A 16,079-nucleotide genomic window follows, 5' to 3' on the forward strand; every position below is an offset into this window, starting at 1 on the left:
GGAATATTTTTTGAAAGGCAGACAGTAGGTATCAGCCCTCATGTGTTCTTGCTCCCGGCCATTTGCTGGTGTTCATTGAGTTTACATCTTGGCCCCACCAGTGGCAGGATCCTGATAGTAAATAAGGGATAGATCACAGCCCCTGGGAGCACACAGGACAGTCAGACAGACAGACAGACACCTCAGTGATGGCTGTGGGAGCCAGTCTGAGGGCTTGTAACTCAGTCTCCTGGGTTAGGAAATGCCTTCCCTGCAAAACTTATTTTTAGTGGCTGCTGATATAAAAGGATTTCATGAGATTCTGTTTGGCTTAAGGAGGAGTGAGGAGTTGGGAAACCAGAGGGATAAGCAGAGTCCAGATGGCTTTTAGCCATTGTTTTAAACACTAAGAAGATGTTGCAGGTTTGAGAGGAATGAGATGAAAGAGTTATCCTTTAGGAGAGTTATTGGCGAGCAACTGGTCTCCAGGATTCCCAAGGTGTGAGCGCCTTTAGTGTAGGGAACAAAGGGAAGCCCTGGTTCTTAAAGGTTTCTGGGGATGGCTTAGAAGGGTAGAAGGTACCATACCACAGGACCCAGCCTGTGGTCTGGGAGCCATGAAGGCAAGAAGGGGATAAACAAGAGACTAAAGTCATCCTGGAGTCTGGGCCTCAGGGGGGATGCACCTACCTCAGCTGCACGAGGGAGGGACTGCAAGTCCATGGCTGGCGTAGCTGTGGCTCTAACTGAAGAGAGGCAGGCTGTAGGGTGGTGGCAAGGCTTTAAGGTCTGTAGGCAGCAGCCCTGCCAAGGCCATGGGTTTGAATGAGAACAAATTGGGGGTGGGGTGGGATATGAAAGAGGAGTTGAGAGGAGAGAAGGGGGAAATGACGTCATTATAATCTCAAAATTATTTAAGAATGATCATTACTGTGCCATGGTACATATGTAGAGGTCAGAAGACAGCTCTGTGTGATCGGTTCTCCATTCCACCTTTACGTGGGGTATGAGGGCTGAACTCAGCTCATCCGGCGTGCACGGCAAGCTCTTCACTTAGGGAGCAGCCTCGCTGGCCTGTGGCTTTTATGAACAGGTTTCCAGCTGAAGTAAAGGCCCACTTAAAGGGATACAAGGGCAGAAGTGATTTATTTTATTTTATTTTTTGGTTTAAAAACTTAGTTGCTTGCATTTCTGCACTGAGTGTGTGAGAATGCCTGATGCTCTACTTGTGCAGTGAGATTCTATGCTATTATGGTTTGTTCATCTTAAACATTCAATGTAAGGCTTACTGCATTCTTTTTTCCTTTGTGGACCTAAGGAAGAAGAGGGAGAAGACGGAGAAGAGGGAGAAGAGGGAGAAGAGAGAGAAGAGGGAGGAGAGGGAGAGACAACAGGAGAGGTAAGGTCTGCCATCATTAATGGTTTAATCAGCTGAGTGAAAACATTTGCTGGTGACACTGGCGTAACTTGTTACATTCCTCTCATGTGTGTGATGGTGTGTGTGTTTGTATGTATGTGTGTGTGTGGTGTGTGTATTTTTGTGTGTATGTGCATGTCTGTGTATGTTTGTGTGTGTGTATGTCTCTGTGTATGTTTGTGTGTGTATGTCTCTGTGTATGTATGTTTGTGTGTTATGTGTGTGTATGTGTATATGTGTAAGTGTGTTTGTGTGTGTATGCATGTATGTATGTATGTATGTGTATATATGTATGTGTGTATGTGTGTTTGTATGTGTGTATGTGTGTTTGTGTGAATGTATGTATATGTGTGTATGAGTGTTTGCATGTAGGTATATATATTTGTGTGTGTGTGTATGTGTGCGTGTGCATGTGGCAATTGGACATCAATGTCAGATGTCTTCTTCAGCCACTCCCCACTGTCTTTTGTGTGGCAGGTGTCATGAGAGTCCTCTGCTTAAGTTTGGTATCTTGTTCCTGTTGTGTCTTTGGCACTTACGCTTCTCAGTAATGACGTGGCTTTGTATAAACTAGACGGAAGAGGCACCAGAGGAAGGAGCAGGGGGGGAAGCTGAAGAAGAGGAGCCTGAGGAAGAGGCAGGAGAAGGGGAAGATTCTTAGGCCTTTCAGGCTGGTGCTTCAACTTTCCCAGGTAGGAGCATAATTCTGGAGCTGAGTGCTAGCTCCTGTGTGACCTGTGTGACCTGTGTGACCTGTGTGATCTGTGTGTCCTGTGTGTCCTGTGTGACCTGTGTGACCTGTATAACCTGTGTGTCCTGTGTGACCTGTGTGACCTGTGTGTCCTGTGTGACCTGTGTGTCCTGTGTGACCTGTGTGTCCTGTGTGTCCTGTGTGACCTGTGTGACCTGTGTGACCTGTGTGTCCTGTGTGATCTGTGTGACCTGTATAACCTGTGTGTCCTGTGTGACCTGTGTGACCTGTGTGTCCTGTGTGACCTGTGTGTCCTGTGTGACCTGTGTGTCCTGTGTGTCCTGTGTGACCTGTGTGACCTGTGTGACCTGTGTGACCTGTGTGACCTGTGTGACCTGTCACAGGTCTATCTCTCCTGCTCAGCTCTGTGCACTGCAGGCTTCATTGGCTACCATGTCTATGAGTTTGCACTAGGGCATGATGGGAAGGGAATAAAGAAGGGTCAGTGTGCATACACTTCCTCCTCTACATGATATTTACTTAAGAGCTGGCACAGAAGCAGCTTCCGGTCCTGATGCCTCTACTAGCCAGCATGCTTGCATGTCCACAGCATGACTGATCTCATTACTGATGATGCTGACTGCAAATCTAATCCAAAAGTCACTGAGCTAGCTACTGCTTCATGAAAGACAATTGCTGTTGCTGTGCATGTCATCCTAAGGACTGCACAGTCTGTCTCCACTTATTAATATCAACTGAACATTTGTGTGTTCACACTGTGGACCAGGAACACTTGTGTGGACACACTGTGGACCAGGAACACTTGTGTGGACACACTGCACTAGAAACACTTGTGTGGACACACTGCTGACTAGATACACTTGTGTGGACACACTGCTGACTAGATACACTTGTGTGGACACACTGTGGACCAGGAACACTTGTGTGGACACACTGTGGACTAGGAACACTTGTGTGGACACACTGTGGACCAGGAACACTTGTGTGGACACACTGTGCACTAGGAACACTTGTGTGGACACACTGGACTAGGAGACATTTGGCTTTTGCTTCCTTGTGGTTTTAAATATCTGTTGGTGATAAAACAGTAACTATGTAATTCTCTACAGGTAGGTAAGTATCACATGAGTATGTTAATGGGAGAATGGCAGTTTACAGTGACTGGGAATATGAAGGATGTGGTGGGATCCTTAGCTACCAGAGGCTAGGTGAAAACCCTAGAAATCACCTTGTGCTGTGAAAGCAGCTGGTTTCTTGAGACACAAGGACAACACATTTGCAAAAAGGGGTTGCTGCTGTCATTGTCTTTGTGACCCACTCTGGGGCAGCAGGTATTTTAGGATCGTCCTTACAATTTTTCTGCCATGGCTTTAAAAAAATTGAAGAGTATTTTAGTCTCTTTCCTGTCTATATCACACCTGTGTTAAAAGACGTGAGTCAGACTTCCAGTTACAGCCAGGAGAGCAGCTGAGGAGGACATAACAAGGGACGAGTACCCCAGCACACAGTAGGCCATCAGCAAGACCTGTGATGAGACTTGGTCCCCGACTAGAAAAAAAGGTTCATGTAGAGATGGAAAAGGAACTCCTTGGTACTCTGATGTATTGCTTAAGGAACAACTTAAGCAATGCTGTGTAGACAACCGGTGAGGTGGGGTCTGCCATCTTGAATGGTTGGTTTAGTCAGCTGAGTGATAACATTTGCTGGGGTCACCAGTGCAGCCTTTGCTGCATTCCTCTGTGTGTGTGTGTGTGTGTGTGTGTGTGTGCGTATGTGTATGTACACAGAGTGAACATTCCATCTCAAAATTTTCATGGAAAAGAAGCTTCAAGATGGTTTGTGTGTTCTTAGGACATCTTGAAGCTGGTGGGAATGGCTATCACAGTTTGTTACTGGTTCATAAAATTATAACCTTCCATTTATATTACACAGGACTTGATGCCTCCCCCATCCCCATGTTTCTTTTATGCTGTGGATACACACCACTGCCACCTGGCCATAGAATTCTACTTAGTTTTGTTTGTTTTCTTGAGACAGGGTTCCTCTGTGTAGCCCTGGCTGTCCTGGAACTCACTCTATAGACTAGGCTGGTCTTGAACTTCAGAGATCCTCCTGCCTCTGCCTCCCGAGTGCTGGGATTAATGACAAGCACTACCACCACTACCACCTGGCCACAGACCTCTACTTTAAGGTCAACTGTCTGTCAGATTTTGGTAACAGCTCCACTGCTAAGGAATGAACTGGGACTCATTTTTGAGAATTTTATAAAATTCCATCAGAAGAACTGGGGAAAATGCAAAAGTGATAAATTTACCATCAAACTAGGAGTAAAGCAAATTGCCACAGGGCCACAGGGCCACAGGGCCACAGGGCCACAGGGTCACAGGGTCACAGGGCTACAGGGCCACAGGGCCACAGGGTCACAGGGTCACAGGGTCACAGGGCCACAGAGCCACAGGGCCACAGGGTCACAGGGTCACAGGGCTACAGGGCCACAGGGCCACAGGGCCACAGAACCACAGGGCTACAGAGCCACAGAGCCACAGAACCACAGGGCCAAGAGCCACAGGGCCACAGAACCACAGGGCCACAGGCAGCTTCCCAAATACTGCAGATCCATCACTACTCACAACACTTGTAGAGTTCCTTGAAAATTATGCAGTTCTGAGATGACGACCATGAAATCCTGAGTGTGAAATGGCACCGTGGAGAGAGAAGCCTTAGTGTGTGGTTGTTGTCCAGGTTCAACCCCAGAGTTAAAATGAAAGCAATGTGGCACTGGGCAGAGCATTTGGTGTGTTTCCCCGAGGGTTCTAGGTTGGAACCCAGCCAGTAGTAATCTGTTTCAGAGTCTGAACACCTGGACGTGAAGGCGGGACCCAGGCAGCACCGCAAATTTCACCCTTGACTCCTCTTACTTTCTTCACGTGCGCCATGGCAGATAGCAGGGTCCAAGTCCCTGGGAACCACTCAGCTTCCAGAGGCAAGCCTGTCTCTGTGCTGGGGGATTTCATACTCAGATTGAAAACGTGACCTGCTGGAGTGCGTGGCAGTGAACAGAACTGTGAAGACACTCTCTTGTGCAGTCTAGAGTTGGAATCCAAACTATGCTTGAATCTGAGGAGCAACAGTGTGTGGTTTTCAGATTCTGCTTTGGTTTTTTTTTTTTTTTTTTTGTTGTTGTTGTTGTTTGTTTGTTTTTGTCTTTTGATGCAGAGTCTCATTCTGTCACCCTGGCTGGCCTTGAACTCATGAACTCACAGAGATCCTCCTGCTTCTGCCTCCTAAATGCTGCCTTTAAAGGCATGGTGGCACAGACCCAGCATAGTATTCGGAATTGAATTCCTCCTCCTGAGGCTGGACAGATGGCTCAGTGGTTAAGAGTACTTGCTGCTCTTACCAAGCATTCAAATTTGGTTCCTAGCACCTAAATTGCCTGGGACTCAAGCTCCAAGGGATCCCATGCCTTCCTGTGGCATCCATGGGCACCCTCATATACACATGATGCACACACACGCGTACATATGTGTATAAACATACATATTAATAAACAAATAAATAACACTCCTTCCCAATGCACATGACTCAATCCTGCTTTCTAGTGGAGACTTGCACTGTTGAAATTACCCATCAGGAACTTGGCTGAAGATGCAACCGCTCTGCCTTCCACTAACAAATGGTTGGGAAGCCATAGAGAGCTTTCCTTTCTTCTGGTGTTTGGTATATGTTAGGTCTGATAACCAGTACACACCTGGCTCCGTTCTCATGATGGAGATTTATTTTCTCTTCTTTACTTGCAGCCACAAATGGTAAAATGTGGCCCTGCCTTCCTGGTTTGTGGGTTGGATAGTGAAGATCACAGTGATCATTCTGTCTTTAACAGTCTTCTCACAATATTTCCTTCCTTCTAGAATATCCGAGCCACGAGGCTACATTTGAACTCTCTCTTCTCCATTAACGCAACGAAATACTTGGCTGGAAGCCAGCACCCTTCCCTCGGCACACCTGGGTTCACTGAGGACTCACGCCCTCCCAGACAGCTAGGTGCATGTGGGTCTCTACCTCACTGTGTCAACACGAGGCTGAATGTGAAGACTGCACGCGTACGCTGCCTGAAATTTTTGGTCTTTGCTTAACGTTTGTTTCCTTGGCTATGCACAAGTAGACCTTCTCGTTAATATTCTGCAAACAGGATCTTGAGGCGTAGTTTCCCCTCTGTGACATAGCAGAAGGATTTCTTTGTGTACTGCTTGTTTTAGGCTTGGCTTTCAGAACAAAACACTTCCCAGAGAGCAATCATAAATAAAGATTGATGCCAAGAATCTACCTGGTCTTATTGTTTTTCTCCTCACCCCTTCCTGGTTCATCTCTCTGCCTCTGTGAGGACTTGAACTTGCTCTTTCTGTTCAGACTAAGTCCTGTATACCCTGTCGTGCCAATTGGTTCAGGTTTTCAAGTGATTGCTGTGCACACTCTGCAGAGCACTGACACCCACACATGCAGGGGTGCAGCTAGGACATGATGTCTGCAACTTCACGGTCTTTGTACAATTTTGGCTGCAGGAACCTCTATGATCCCCTGGCTGCCGATTGGTTTGCAGGGTCAGCAACAGCTGACTGCTTCGGATAGGTTGGACCACATCACTCTGCTTGCCTGCCAATGTTACTTTATCAGAGCTATTTTCTTCCCTGTTACATTCTGTGGCACTCCGTTTCCCCTGCCATTCTGGGCAGGGATGGATGCCTCTGGCTCTGGGGGTGGGGTAGGCGTGGGGCAGAGGTGGGGGTAAGGGTACGGGCGGGAGGCAAGGCTCCTATCTTTGCTGTGCTGTCCCCTCTTGTCACAGTCACTGTGTTAGTGTCTCCTGCAGAGAGGTCAACTTCCCTCAGCTGAGCCATGCGCTGTTTACAATGTACTATTTAGCTGCAGCAGTCAAACTCTGGAAGATAGCTCTTTTCTTGTTACCTTGGTAACAAAAAGAGACTTTTTTTTTTGAAGCAAATTAGTCCCTCCCCCAATCACTGAAGTAGCTTTCCTTTAAAAACGTTTCTCTAAGAATTGGGAACAAAACACCCATGGACGGAGTTACAAAGTTTGGAGCTGAGACAAAAGGATGGACCATTTAGAGACTGTCATACCCGGGGCTCCATCCCATAATCAGCCTCCAAGTGCTGACACCATTGCATACACTAGCAAGATTTTGCTGAAAGGACCCAGATATAGCTGTCTTTTGTGAGGCTATCCCGGTGCCTGGCAAACACAGAAGTGGATGCTCACAGTCAGCTATTGGATGGATCACAGGGCCCCCAAGGGAGGAGCTAGAGAAACTACCCAAGGAGCTAAAGGGGTCTGCAACCCTATAGGTGGAACAACAATATGAACTAACCAGTACCCCACAGAGCTCGTGCCTCTAGCTGCATATGTAGCAGAAGATGGCCTAGTTGGCCATCATTGGAAAGAGAGGCCCATTGGTCTTGCAAACTTTATATGTCCCAGTACAGGGGAACACCAGGGCCAAGAAATGGGAGTGGGTGGGTAGTGGAGTCGGGGGAAGGGTATGGGGGACTTTTGGGATAGCATTGGAAATGTAAATGAAGAAAATACCTAATTAAAAAAAATTTAAAAAAAGTTTATCTTCTAAAAGCAAGGTAGGTAAAAGACTGGTAATAGGGAAACGATGGGTGAGGTTGGCCTCTCCTTGTGAGTATGTGCACATGTGCACCCCCAAAGAACTCAAAATTCCGTGTTGAAAAACAAGGAGGACCCCTCCTCAATTAATTGACTAATTTTATGGTAATCTGATGGGATTAAAGAGCTTGATTGGTCTAAAGAAGGCCCGAGCATTCAAAGTAAGATTTTTTTTTAATTAGAAAATCAGTGACATAAAAGCTAATTTGTTTCTTTAAGCCTGAGTAGTCTTTGTTGCTCATCCCTGGGGAGGGTCCTCTGTCCCACTGGTGCAAGAACCTACCTCACACTCTAAGGACCACTAGGGGGCGACAAAACACAGGCTTCGTGGTCTGGTGCCGTGGCCTTTAGGGCCAGCTGCCTGTTTGTCCACGGTAGGGTACTTCAGGATGAAATCACTGGGCAGCCAAGGCGTTTACCAAGGAAGAGAGCAGGCAAAACTAAAACCTCTACACAATAGTGAGCTGACAAGCACGTCGTCGTTCATAATGTTTTTATTCGAGATCACGTGCAGGTCTAAAATTAAAATTTGTGCACATATGAATCTATTGCATGTAAACACAGACATATACAAAATACTGGGCTCCATGGTGACATTTTCTTTCTTTCTTTTTTTTTTTTTTTTTTTTTTGTTTGTTTGTTTTCGAGACAGGGTTTCTCTGTGTAGCCCTGGCTGTCCTGGAACTCACTTTGCAGACCAGGCTGGCCTCGAACTCAGAAATCCGCCTGCCTCTGCCTCCCGAGTGCTGGGATTAAAGGCATGTGCCAACATGCCCGGCCCATGGTGACATTTTCACACCTACCTGGCAAGCATTTTCTGCTGTTCTCCCTTATTGTACACACTCTCTCTCATGTCCCCATTCTGTCCTCTGCAAGTTCCCATGTCCTAAAAATCTTTTGTCTTTAAATGTGTATGGGTGTTTTACCTTCATGACTGTACCACATCTGCAGTACCTGGTCCCCAGGGAGGAGAGAAGAGGGAGCCACAGCCCCTAGGACTGGAGTTACAGACACCTGTAAGCCACTATGTGGGTGCCGGGACTTGATTCTTGGTTTTCTGGGAGAGTCCCCTCAAAGCTTTAAAACTTTACTAGTCGCTTATGTGTGCGTGCCTGCATTAGTTTATGTGCACTTTGTGTGTACAGGTACCTGAGGGGGCAACAGGATGGTGTGGAATCCCCAGAACTGGAGTTCCAGACAGTTGTGAACTGTCATGTGGGCAGGAACCAAACCTGGGTCCCCTGTAGGAGCAGTGACTGCTCTTAACTGCTGAGCCATGTCTCCAACCCAGTTCTTAAAAACTTCAAAGCAGGCAAATAATCCGCTTTCCCATGCTTGCCTTCCACAGGAGTCCATGCTAACTCTGCCAGCCCCATGTTGGCAATTTTGATAAGGATTCTTGATCTTCCTGGACCCTCAGGGTGATTCTGAATACCTGAATATCTGGAAACATATTCCTGACCTGAGCTAAAGCATCCTTTTATGGCTTTCTGAAGCCTATGGCTTTCTTTCTTTTCTCCCCTACATTTTTTTTTCTTCCAAAGTGCTTGGTTTTGGTGTTTTTCATTGAGTTGTGAACTCTTTTTCTTTTTTCTTTTTTTTGGTTTTTCAAGACAGGGTTTCTCTGTGTAGCCCTGGCTGTCCTGGAACTCACTCTGTAGACCAGGCTGGCCTCGAACTCAGAAATCCGCCTGCCTCTGCCTCCCAAGTGCTGGGATTAAAGGTGTGCGCCACCACTGCCAGCGAATTGTGAACTCTTTAAGGTGTGTTAGTATGCTGTGGTGTTTAAACTAGAAGCCTGGGGCTGCTCAAGCACATGGTTTCTTCTGGGATGCAGACTCAAGCTGGCGAGGACTCCAGTGTGAATGTCGTGTGGTTGGGGAAGGCTTAACGTGGGGATCCCTGTCAAGGTTAGCGTTGTTGTAGATCCAACATCTGGTTCTTGCCAGCACAGCTGCTCAGTACCTTCTCCAGGATGGACTAGTGGGAATCCAGGTCACTGTGGGAGATACAGCAGCAGCAGTGCCTTTCCTGTTAATTTTGTTGTTGATTGCATCCTGCTGTGAGTCAGGCTCCTGAATAGGAAGCCTTACATATTCATTTTTGCAACCTGGTGAATCCTGTGACAGACGGAAGGAAAACCGAGGCATCCATGTTTGTATGTGAGCTACAAAGTCTGGAAACACAAGGGCAGAATATGAGAAGAACGCCTCACCTCAGCCGCCAGCACCCCAGTCTTATTCTACTGTGGTTCCTGGCTTTGATCACAGCCCACCCTGGATAATGCTTGGCACAGACATTTGGGAGAATGCATCTTGCTCCCCAGAGCTCCACCTTTCCTGACCCTTTCTAGGTCTTTGTTCTGTCAGTAGACTCAATGTTGCCTCCAAGACAAGTCCTCTGAGCCTTGGAGTATGGGAGTCTCTGTTTGGGTGCCAGTTGGTTTCTCACTGAAGTGGATCCATTGCATTTGGTGGCTAGAACAAAGCTCTAACAACTTACTTTTTTTCTAATCTTAACAATTTCATACCCTCTAATAAAAAGAATGACTTTTTTAATGTCTTCATTAAAAACAGATAAAATGTTACCCAATAAGGAGTTACAGCAGGATTGTTGATTGTAAGTTCCAAGTGGTAGTTTTATCTCTTTCATTCTATAAGCTCATTATCAGTTCAAAGCAATAGTTTTATCCACAGGTTCATCATACAGTCACAGCAATAGCTTTTTTTTTTTTTTAATGTAATAGAATCACCCACTCCTTTATTTAGAATTCCCCACTTACTTTATTATGGTGAACACCTGTGGCCTTATCCCTGGACCTGACCTAGAATGAATGATTTCCTTGATCATTAATTTGTTTGAAACCTATTTTTCTTCCTAGTGCAATTTACATGCTTATTACACATAAGAGCTCATTGAACTCCTTTTTGAACTACACAGCCTTTGGTATTCTGTGGCAGGAGGTACATTCTGTTTTCGATTCTAACCTTAAACTCTCTATCAACTATCTTAACTTCTTAAAATCAGTTACAGGGATTCTGTAAAATCAGTATCAGGAATTATATAATTCATGAATTACCAATTTATCTAAACAGCATTATTTCATGAAAGTTCATCTTCATGTTGATCTGCAGGAAATTTGCCCAATAGGGTGGGCTAATCCCCAGGAGTCATTCATAACAGTGTCCTCTAGGTGACTCCAAACCCAGGGGAGTTGCCAACTGAAAGTAAGCACCCATTGCAAGGCTCTGGGCAGCACAGCTGTGGTTCCTCATAAGTAGTTCTGATCTCAAAAAGAATTTGTGACTATTAAGTAGGAATTATAGTTTTTGATTGGTCACTATTAATTCCTACCTAATGTGTCACTAATTAAAAATATTTTGATTTGTGTGTATGTGTGTGTGTGTGTGTGTGTTGTGAGGTAGGGGCAGCAACCTCAAGTGTTTGTCTACCATCAGGTTTTTGAGGAAAGGGGGTGCCTATTTTATTTTAGAAGTATGCGTGTTTTACTTGCATGTATGTCTGTGTACCACATGCTTGGTGCCTGTGGAGTCAGAATAGAGAGAGTTGGATCCCTTGGACCCAGACTTGCAAGCAATTGTGAGCTGCCTTGTGGGCGCAGAGAACCTGGATTTCTGTCAGAGCAACAAGTGCTCTTAACCACTCAGCTATCTCTTCAGCCTGCAAATCCCCCTCTCTTTTTCCCCTAAAACAAGGTTTCATTAAGTAGCCCTGGCTGGCTTGTAACTCAGTATGTAGACCCATAGAGATACGCCTGCCTCTGCCTCCTGACTTAACCACCATGCCTGGCGGGTGGCTCTTTTTGTCGTTCACCAGTCTGGCTGCTCCACCTGCTTCTGGGATTCTTCTGCGTTTTCATGGCATCTCACCCTAGGAGTCCTGGGCTACAGCTGCCACTGCACTTGGCTTTATGTAGGTTCGGTCCTGATGCTTACCCAGAAAGCCTTTTACTCACTGGACCATCTCCCCAGCATCTCTGTTTCCCTGTAGCTTCTTTTCCTGGGAGAGGCCTGGAGTGGACACGAAAAGGTATAAAGGTGACCACACCATAGACACAGTATTCGGAAGTACCGGAACTACTGTAGATTATTCTCCAGTGTTAAAGGCCACCTGTGATTTTTAAATCTAAGAATGAACCCAACAGACAGTGCAAACAAAAAAGTAAACTTGTTTTACATAAGATCTCAAACTGGGAAGTTCCCAAATGAATTGCAATGCTCAATTCAAAACTCATGTGGTGAGCAATTACAGATGGCTTTGCAAAGTTCTGTTTTTACATATATAGTGTGTGTGGTGTACATGTGTGTGTGTGTATATATATGTATATGTATGTATGATGGGTATATGTGTGTATGTGTGGTATATATATATATATATATATATATATATATATATGTGTGTGTGTGTGTGTGTGGTATGCATGTGTATGTGTGTGTGTATGTGTGCATGTGCATATATGTGTGTATGTGTGGTATGTATATGTATGTGTATATATGTGTGTGTATGTGTGGTATATATATGTGTGTATATATGTGTGCATAGTGTATATGTGTGTGTACTTGTGGTATGTATATATGTGTGTATGCCTGTGTGTGCATATGTGTATGTGGGGATAGGATGTGCATGTGTGTTATATGCATATGTATATGTGTGAGTATGCTTGTGTATTTGTGTGCTTGCTTCCTTGTGTCTGAGTACACATGGGCTTGGAGGTCTGTGCGTTTGTGTGTACATGGAGTGGAGAAGTGAAGACTGGGTGTTGATGTTAGCTGTTTTCTTTGACATATTGAGGTAGAGTCCCTCATTGGCCCCAGAGCTCACCAGTTTACCTAGCCTAGCTAGCCAGTTTGCAGCAGGGATCCTGTCTCCGCCTACAGAGTGTAGGTGGCCACCATACTCCACATGGGTGCTGAGGACTCAGTCCTCATGCTTTCACTCTGAGCACTTTACTGGAGAGCCATCTCCCCAGTCTCCAACCATATAGCTTCTATCTGCTAAATCAGTGTTGTATATTTGATACCGACAACTAGTCATAAAAACTAATTTGGTAGTCTGCAGTTCAATTTGAATTTTATATTTTTCCTGAATTTTTTTTTTTGTCAAGGTTTAGGGACCCACTGTGGAGGGCAAGTCTGGTAACCATGGCAACACCATTGCCATCAGCAAAGTAGCTCCCAGAACTCAAGGTTTTCCGGGTAGGGAGGTTAATTCCTGTAACAAAGGCTTTCTGTTCCAGTGGGCACAGGAAAGCTCCTGTTTGAGTTGGTGGCTGGGGTGAGCCTTCAGGCTGCTGACTCTGGAGGGAAGAACGTAAGTTGTAGCTTGCCACCCTTAGTTGTTTTATGAACACGGAATAGTGAAAATGCTTGCCAGCAGGGCATGTTCCCCAGGAACCCACGCCTCTTCGCAGCAGCGTCACAGACTCCCGCATAGGTGCTGTGCGTGAGCTCGTTCTGAACAGCAGTATCGGTTCCTTGAAGGATTTCTCAAGCGTGTGTAGCGCGCACAATAACCCAGTTCTGGAGTGTTTCAAAGGGGTCACAAAACCTATCTTAAAGTAACCCCGGTGACCAGAATAGCCTAGTCCCACCAGCTAGCTGGGTAGCTGCTTTGTCAGCTGCTTCCCACAGACTGCCGCGGCCTTAACGGTGGTTTCTGAGGGCATCCTCCGCGGCTGCACCATCAAGGTTGTTAAATGTCCTCTGACGAGCCACCTGCGTGCTCCAAACTCACAAGACAGAGCGCATTCTCCAGCTAGTGAAGTGCTTTTCACGGTGAGCATCGAGCATTTTCTCAGAAAAATGATTTCTGAGACTGTGATTTAAAAATTTAGTGATGTAAAAATGTGCCATAATTCCAGTTTGTCTTGTTCCATGGCCGTAGTTGAAATGGAGGTTACAGCACCGAGGGCAGAGCTTTGTAGGTAGAGCCCGACTTTCTTTTACGTCCCTTATCTATCTATCTATCTATCTATCTATCTATCTATCTATCTATCTATCTATCTATCTATCTTCTATGTTATTTATCTATTATTTTAATTTATTTTATTGTTTACCTAGTGTTCATCTTTCAGTTTGCTGATTTTTTTTTTTTTTTTTTTTGCATGTCCTCAACCATATTTTGTAGGAAGGAGTTCGCTCTCCACATGAGAAATGCAACCGACAGCGATCTTAGGAAGTGAGAATTGAACCACGCACAGAGACGTAGAACACGGCTCTGCTTATGAACGTGTGCCTGTTGCTGCTGGTTAGTGGGGAGTGGGGATCTGGGATGGATGTTTCAAGATTGCAAAGTAGCAGAGTGAAGTGTTAGCTCAGGTCAGGAAGAGCTATGCTTTGTGACTACTGCTTGGGGCCCCCACAGGCTTCAGAGGAGTCCGGCTGCCAAGGATATGGCACAGGAGTTTCTGTTTTGATTGGCAGGCTTGGATGATGTAAGCCTTTGCTCACTTCCCAAGATACCTCTGATTTTAATCTTATGTGCATCCACCTTTGCATATGCATAAGACTCTTAAGTAGGGGACATGTCTAACAGTTCACTCAGAGGCAGGTATCCCAACCTAGTCTAGGCCATGTGGTCCCTTTTCTGTAGTTCTGGCAGGGAGGAGGTAGGAATGTGTTTCTGGGTGTGTCTGAGTTAGAACAAAGTTGGTATGTGCACAGCTAAGGGCACCAGAGGCTGTAGGTTGTTCACAGATGACCAGAAGTATTTGTACAGGCAGAGCTCTGCCTGCCTCTGTCTCCTGAGTGCTGGGATTAAAGGTGCACCATCACCACCCAGCTTGATGGCTTGGCCTATTTTTTCCCCCAATTTTTTATTAGGTATTTTCTTCATTTATATTTCAAATGCTATCCTGAAAGTCCCCTATACCCTCCCCGCCCTGTCTCCCTTCCCTCCCACTCCCACTTCTTGGCCCTGGTGTTCCCCTGTACTGGGGCATATAAAGTTTACAAGACCAAGGGGCCTCTCTTTCCAATGATGGTTGACTAGGCCATCTTCTGCTACATATGCAGCTAGAGACATGAGCTCTGGGGGGGGGGGGGATACTGTGTAGTTCATATTGTAGTTCCACCTATAGGGTTTAGACCTCTTCAGCTCCTTGGGTGCTTTCTCTAGCTCCTCCATTGGGGGTCCTGTGTTCCATCCAATAGCTGACTGTGAGCATCCACTTCTGTGTTTGCCAGGCACTGGCATAGCCTCACAAGAGACACCTATATCAGGGTCCTTTTCAGCAAAATCTTGCTGGCATATGCAATAGTGTCTGCGTTTGGTGGCTGATTATGGGATTGGTCCCCGGGTGGGGCAGTCTTTAGATGGTCTATCCTTTTGTCTCAGCTCCAAACTTTGTCTCTGTAACTCCTTCCATGGGTGATTGTTTCCAATTCTAAGAAGGGGCAAAGTGTCCACACTTTGGTATCCGTTCTTTTTCAGTTTCATGTGTTTTGCAAATTGTATCTTATATCTTGGGTATTCTAAGTTTCTGGGCTAATATCCACTTATCAGTGAGTACATATCATGTGAGTTCTTTTGTGATTGGGTTACCTCACTCAGGATGATGCCCTCTAGGTCCATCCATTTGCCTAGGAATTTCATAAATTCATTCTTTTTAATAGCTGAGTAGTACTCCATTGTGTAGATGTACCACATTTTCTGTATCCATTCTTCTGTGGAGGGGCATCTGGGTTCTTTCCAGCGTCTGGCTATTATAAATAAGGCTGCTATGAACATAGTGGAGCATGTGTCCTTCTTACTGGTTGGGACATCTTCTGGATATATGCCCAGGAGAGGTATTGCGGGATCCTCTGGTAGTACTATGTCCAATTTTCTGAGGAACTGCCAGACTGATTTCCAGAGTGGTTGTACAAGCTTGCAATCCCACCAACAATGGAGGAGTGTTCCTCTTTCTCCACATCCTCGACAGCATCTGCTGTCACATGAATTTTTGATCTTAGCCATTCTGACTGGTGTGAGATGGAATCTCAGGGTTGTTTTGATTTGCATTTCTCTGATGATTAAAGATGTTGAACATTTTTTTAGCTGTTTCTGAGCCCTTCGATATTCCTCAGTTGAGAATTCTTTATTTAGCTCTGTGCCCCATTTTTAATGGGGTTATTTGATTTTCTGGAGTCCACCTTCTTGAGTTCTGTATATATATTGGATATTAGTCCCCTATCTGATTTAGGATTGGTAAAGATCCTTTCCCAATCTGTTGGTGGCCTTTTTGTCTTATTGACAGTGTCTTTTGCCTTACAGAAGCTTTGC

The 16,079-nt window shown here is 45.6% G+C and overlaps 2 protein-coding genes across 2 annotated transcripts in view; both read left to right on the forward strand.

Annotated features, from left to right (window-relative positions):
• Positions 1 to 6,430, forward strand: part of Sh3bgr (SH3-binding domain glutamic acid-rich protein) — a 28,464-nt gene extending 22,034 nt beyond the window's left edge. The window contains exons 6-8 of the mRNA NM_015825.2: positions 1,298 to 1,378; positions 1,971 to 2,088; positions 6,020 to 6,430. Of these exons, the coding sequence (NP_056640.1) occupies positions 1,298 to 1,378; positions 1,971 to 2,057 (168 nt within the window). The 3' untranslated portion in view covers positions 2,058 to 2,088; positions 6,020 to 6,430. The remainder of the gene's footprint in view (positions 1 to 1,297; positions 1,379 to 1,970; positions 2,089 to 6,019) is intronic.
• Positions 6,431 to 13,297: 6,867 nt separating this feature from the next.
• The window catches only part of B3galt5 (UDP-Gal:betaGlcNAc beta 1,3-galactosyltransferase, polypeptide 5), an 84,059-nt gene continuing 81,277 nt past the window's right edge, over positions 13,298 to 16,079 (forward strand). Inside the window, exons 1-2 of the mRNA NM_001122993.1 lie at positions 13,298 to 13,591; positions 13,944 to 14,063. The gene's annotated coding sequence lies outside the window, so the exon portion shown is untranslated. The remainder of the gene's footprint in view (positions 13,592 to 13,943; positions 14,064 to 16,079) is intronic.

Source organism: Mus musculus, chromosome 16, assembly GCF_000001635.26.
Source record: "Mus musculus strain C57BL/6J chromosome 16, GRCm38.p6 C57BL/6J".
Lineage (NCBI taxonomy): Eukaryota > Metazoa > Chordata > Mammalia > Rodentia > Muridae > Mus > Mus musculus.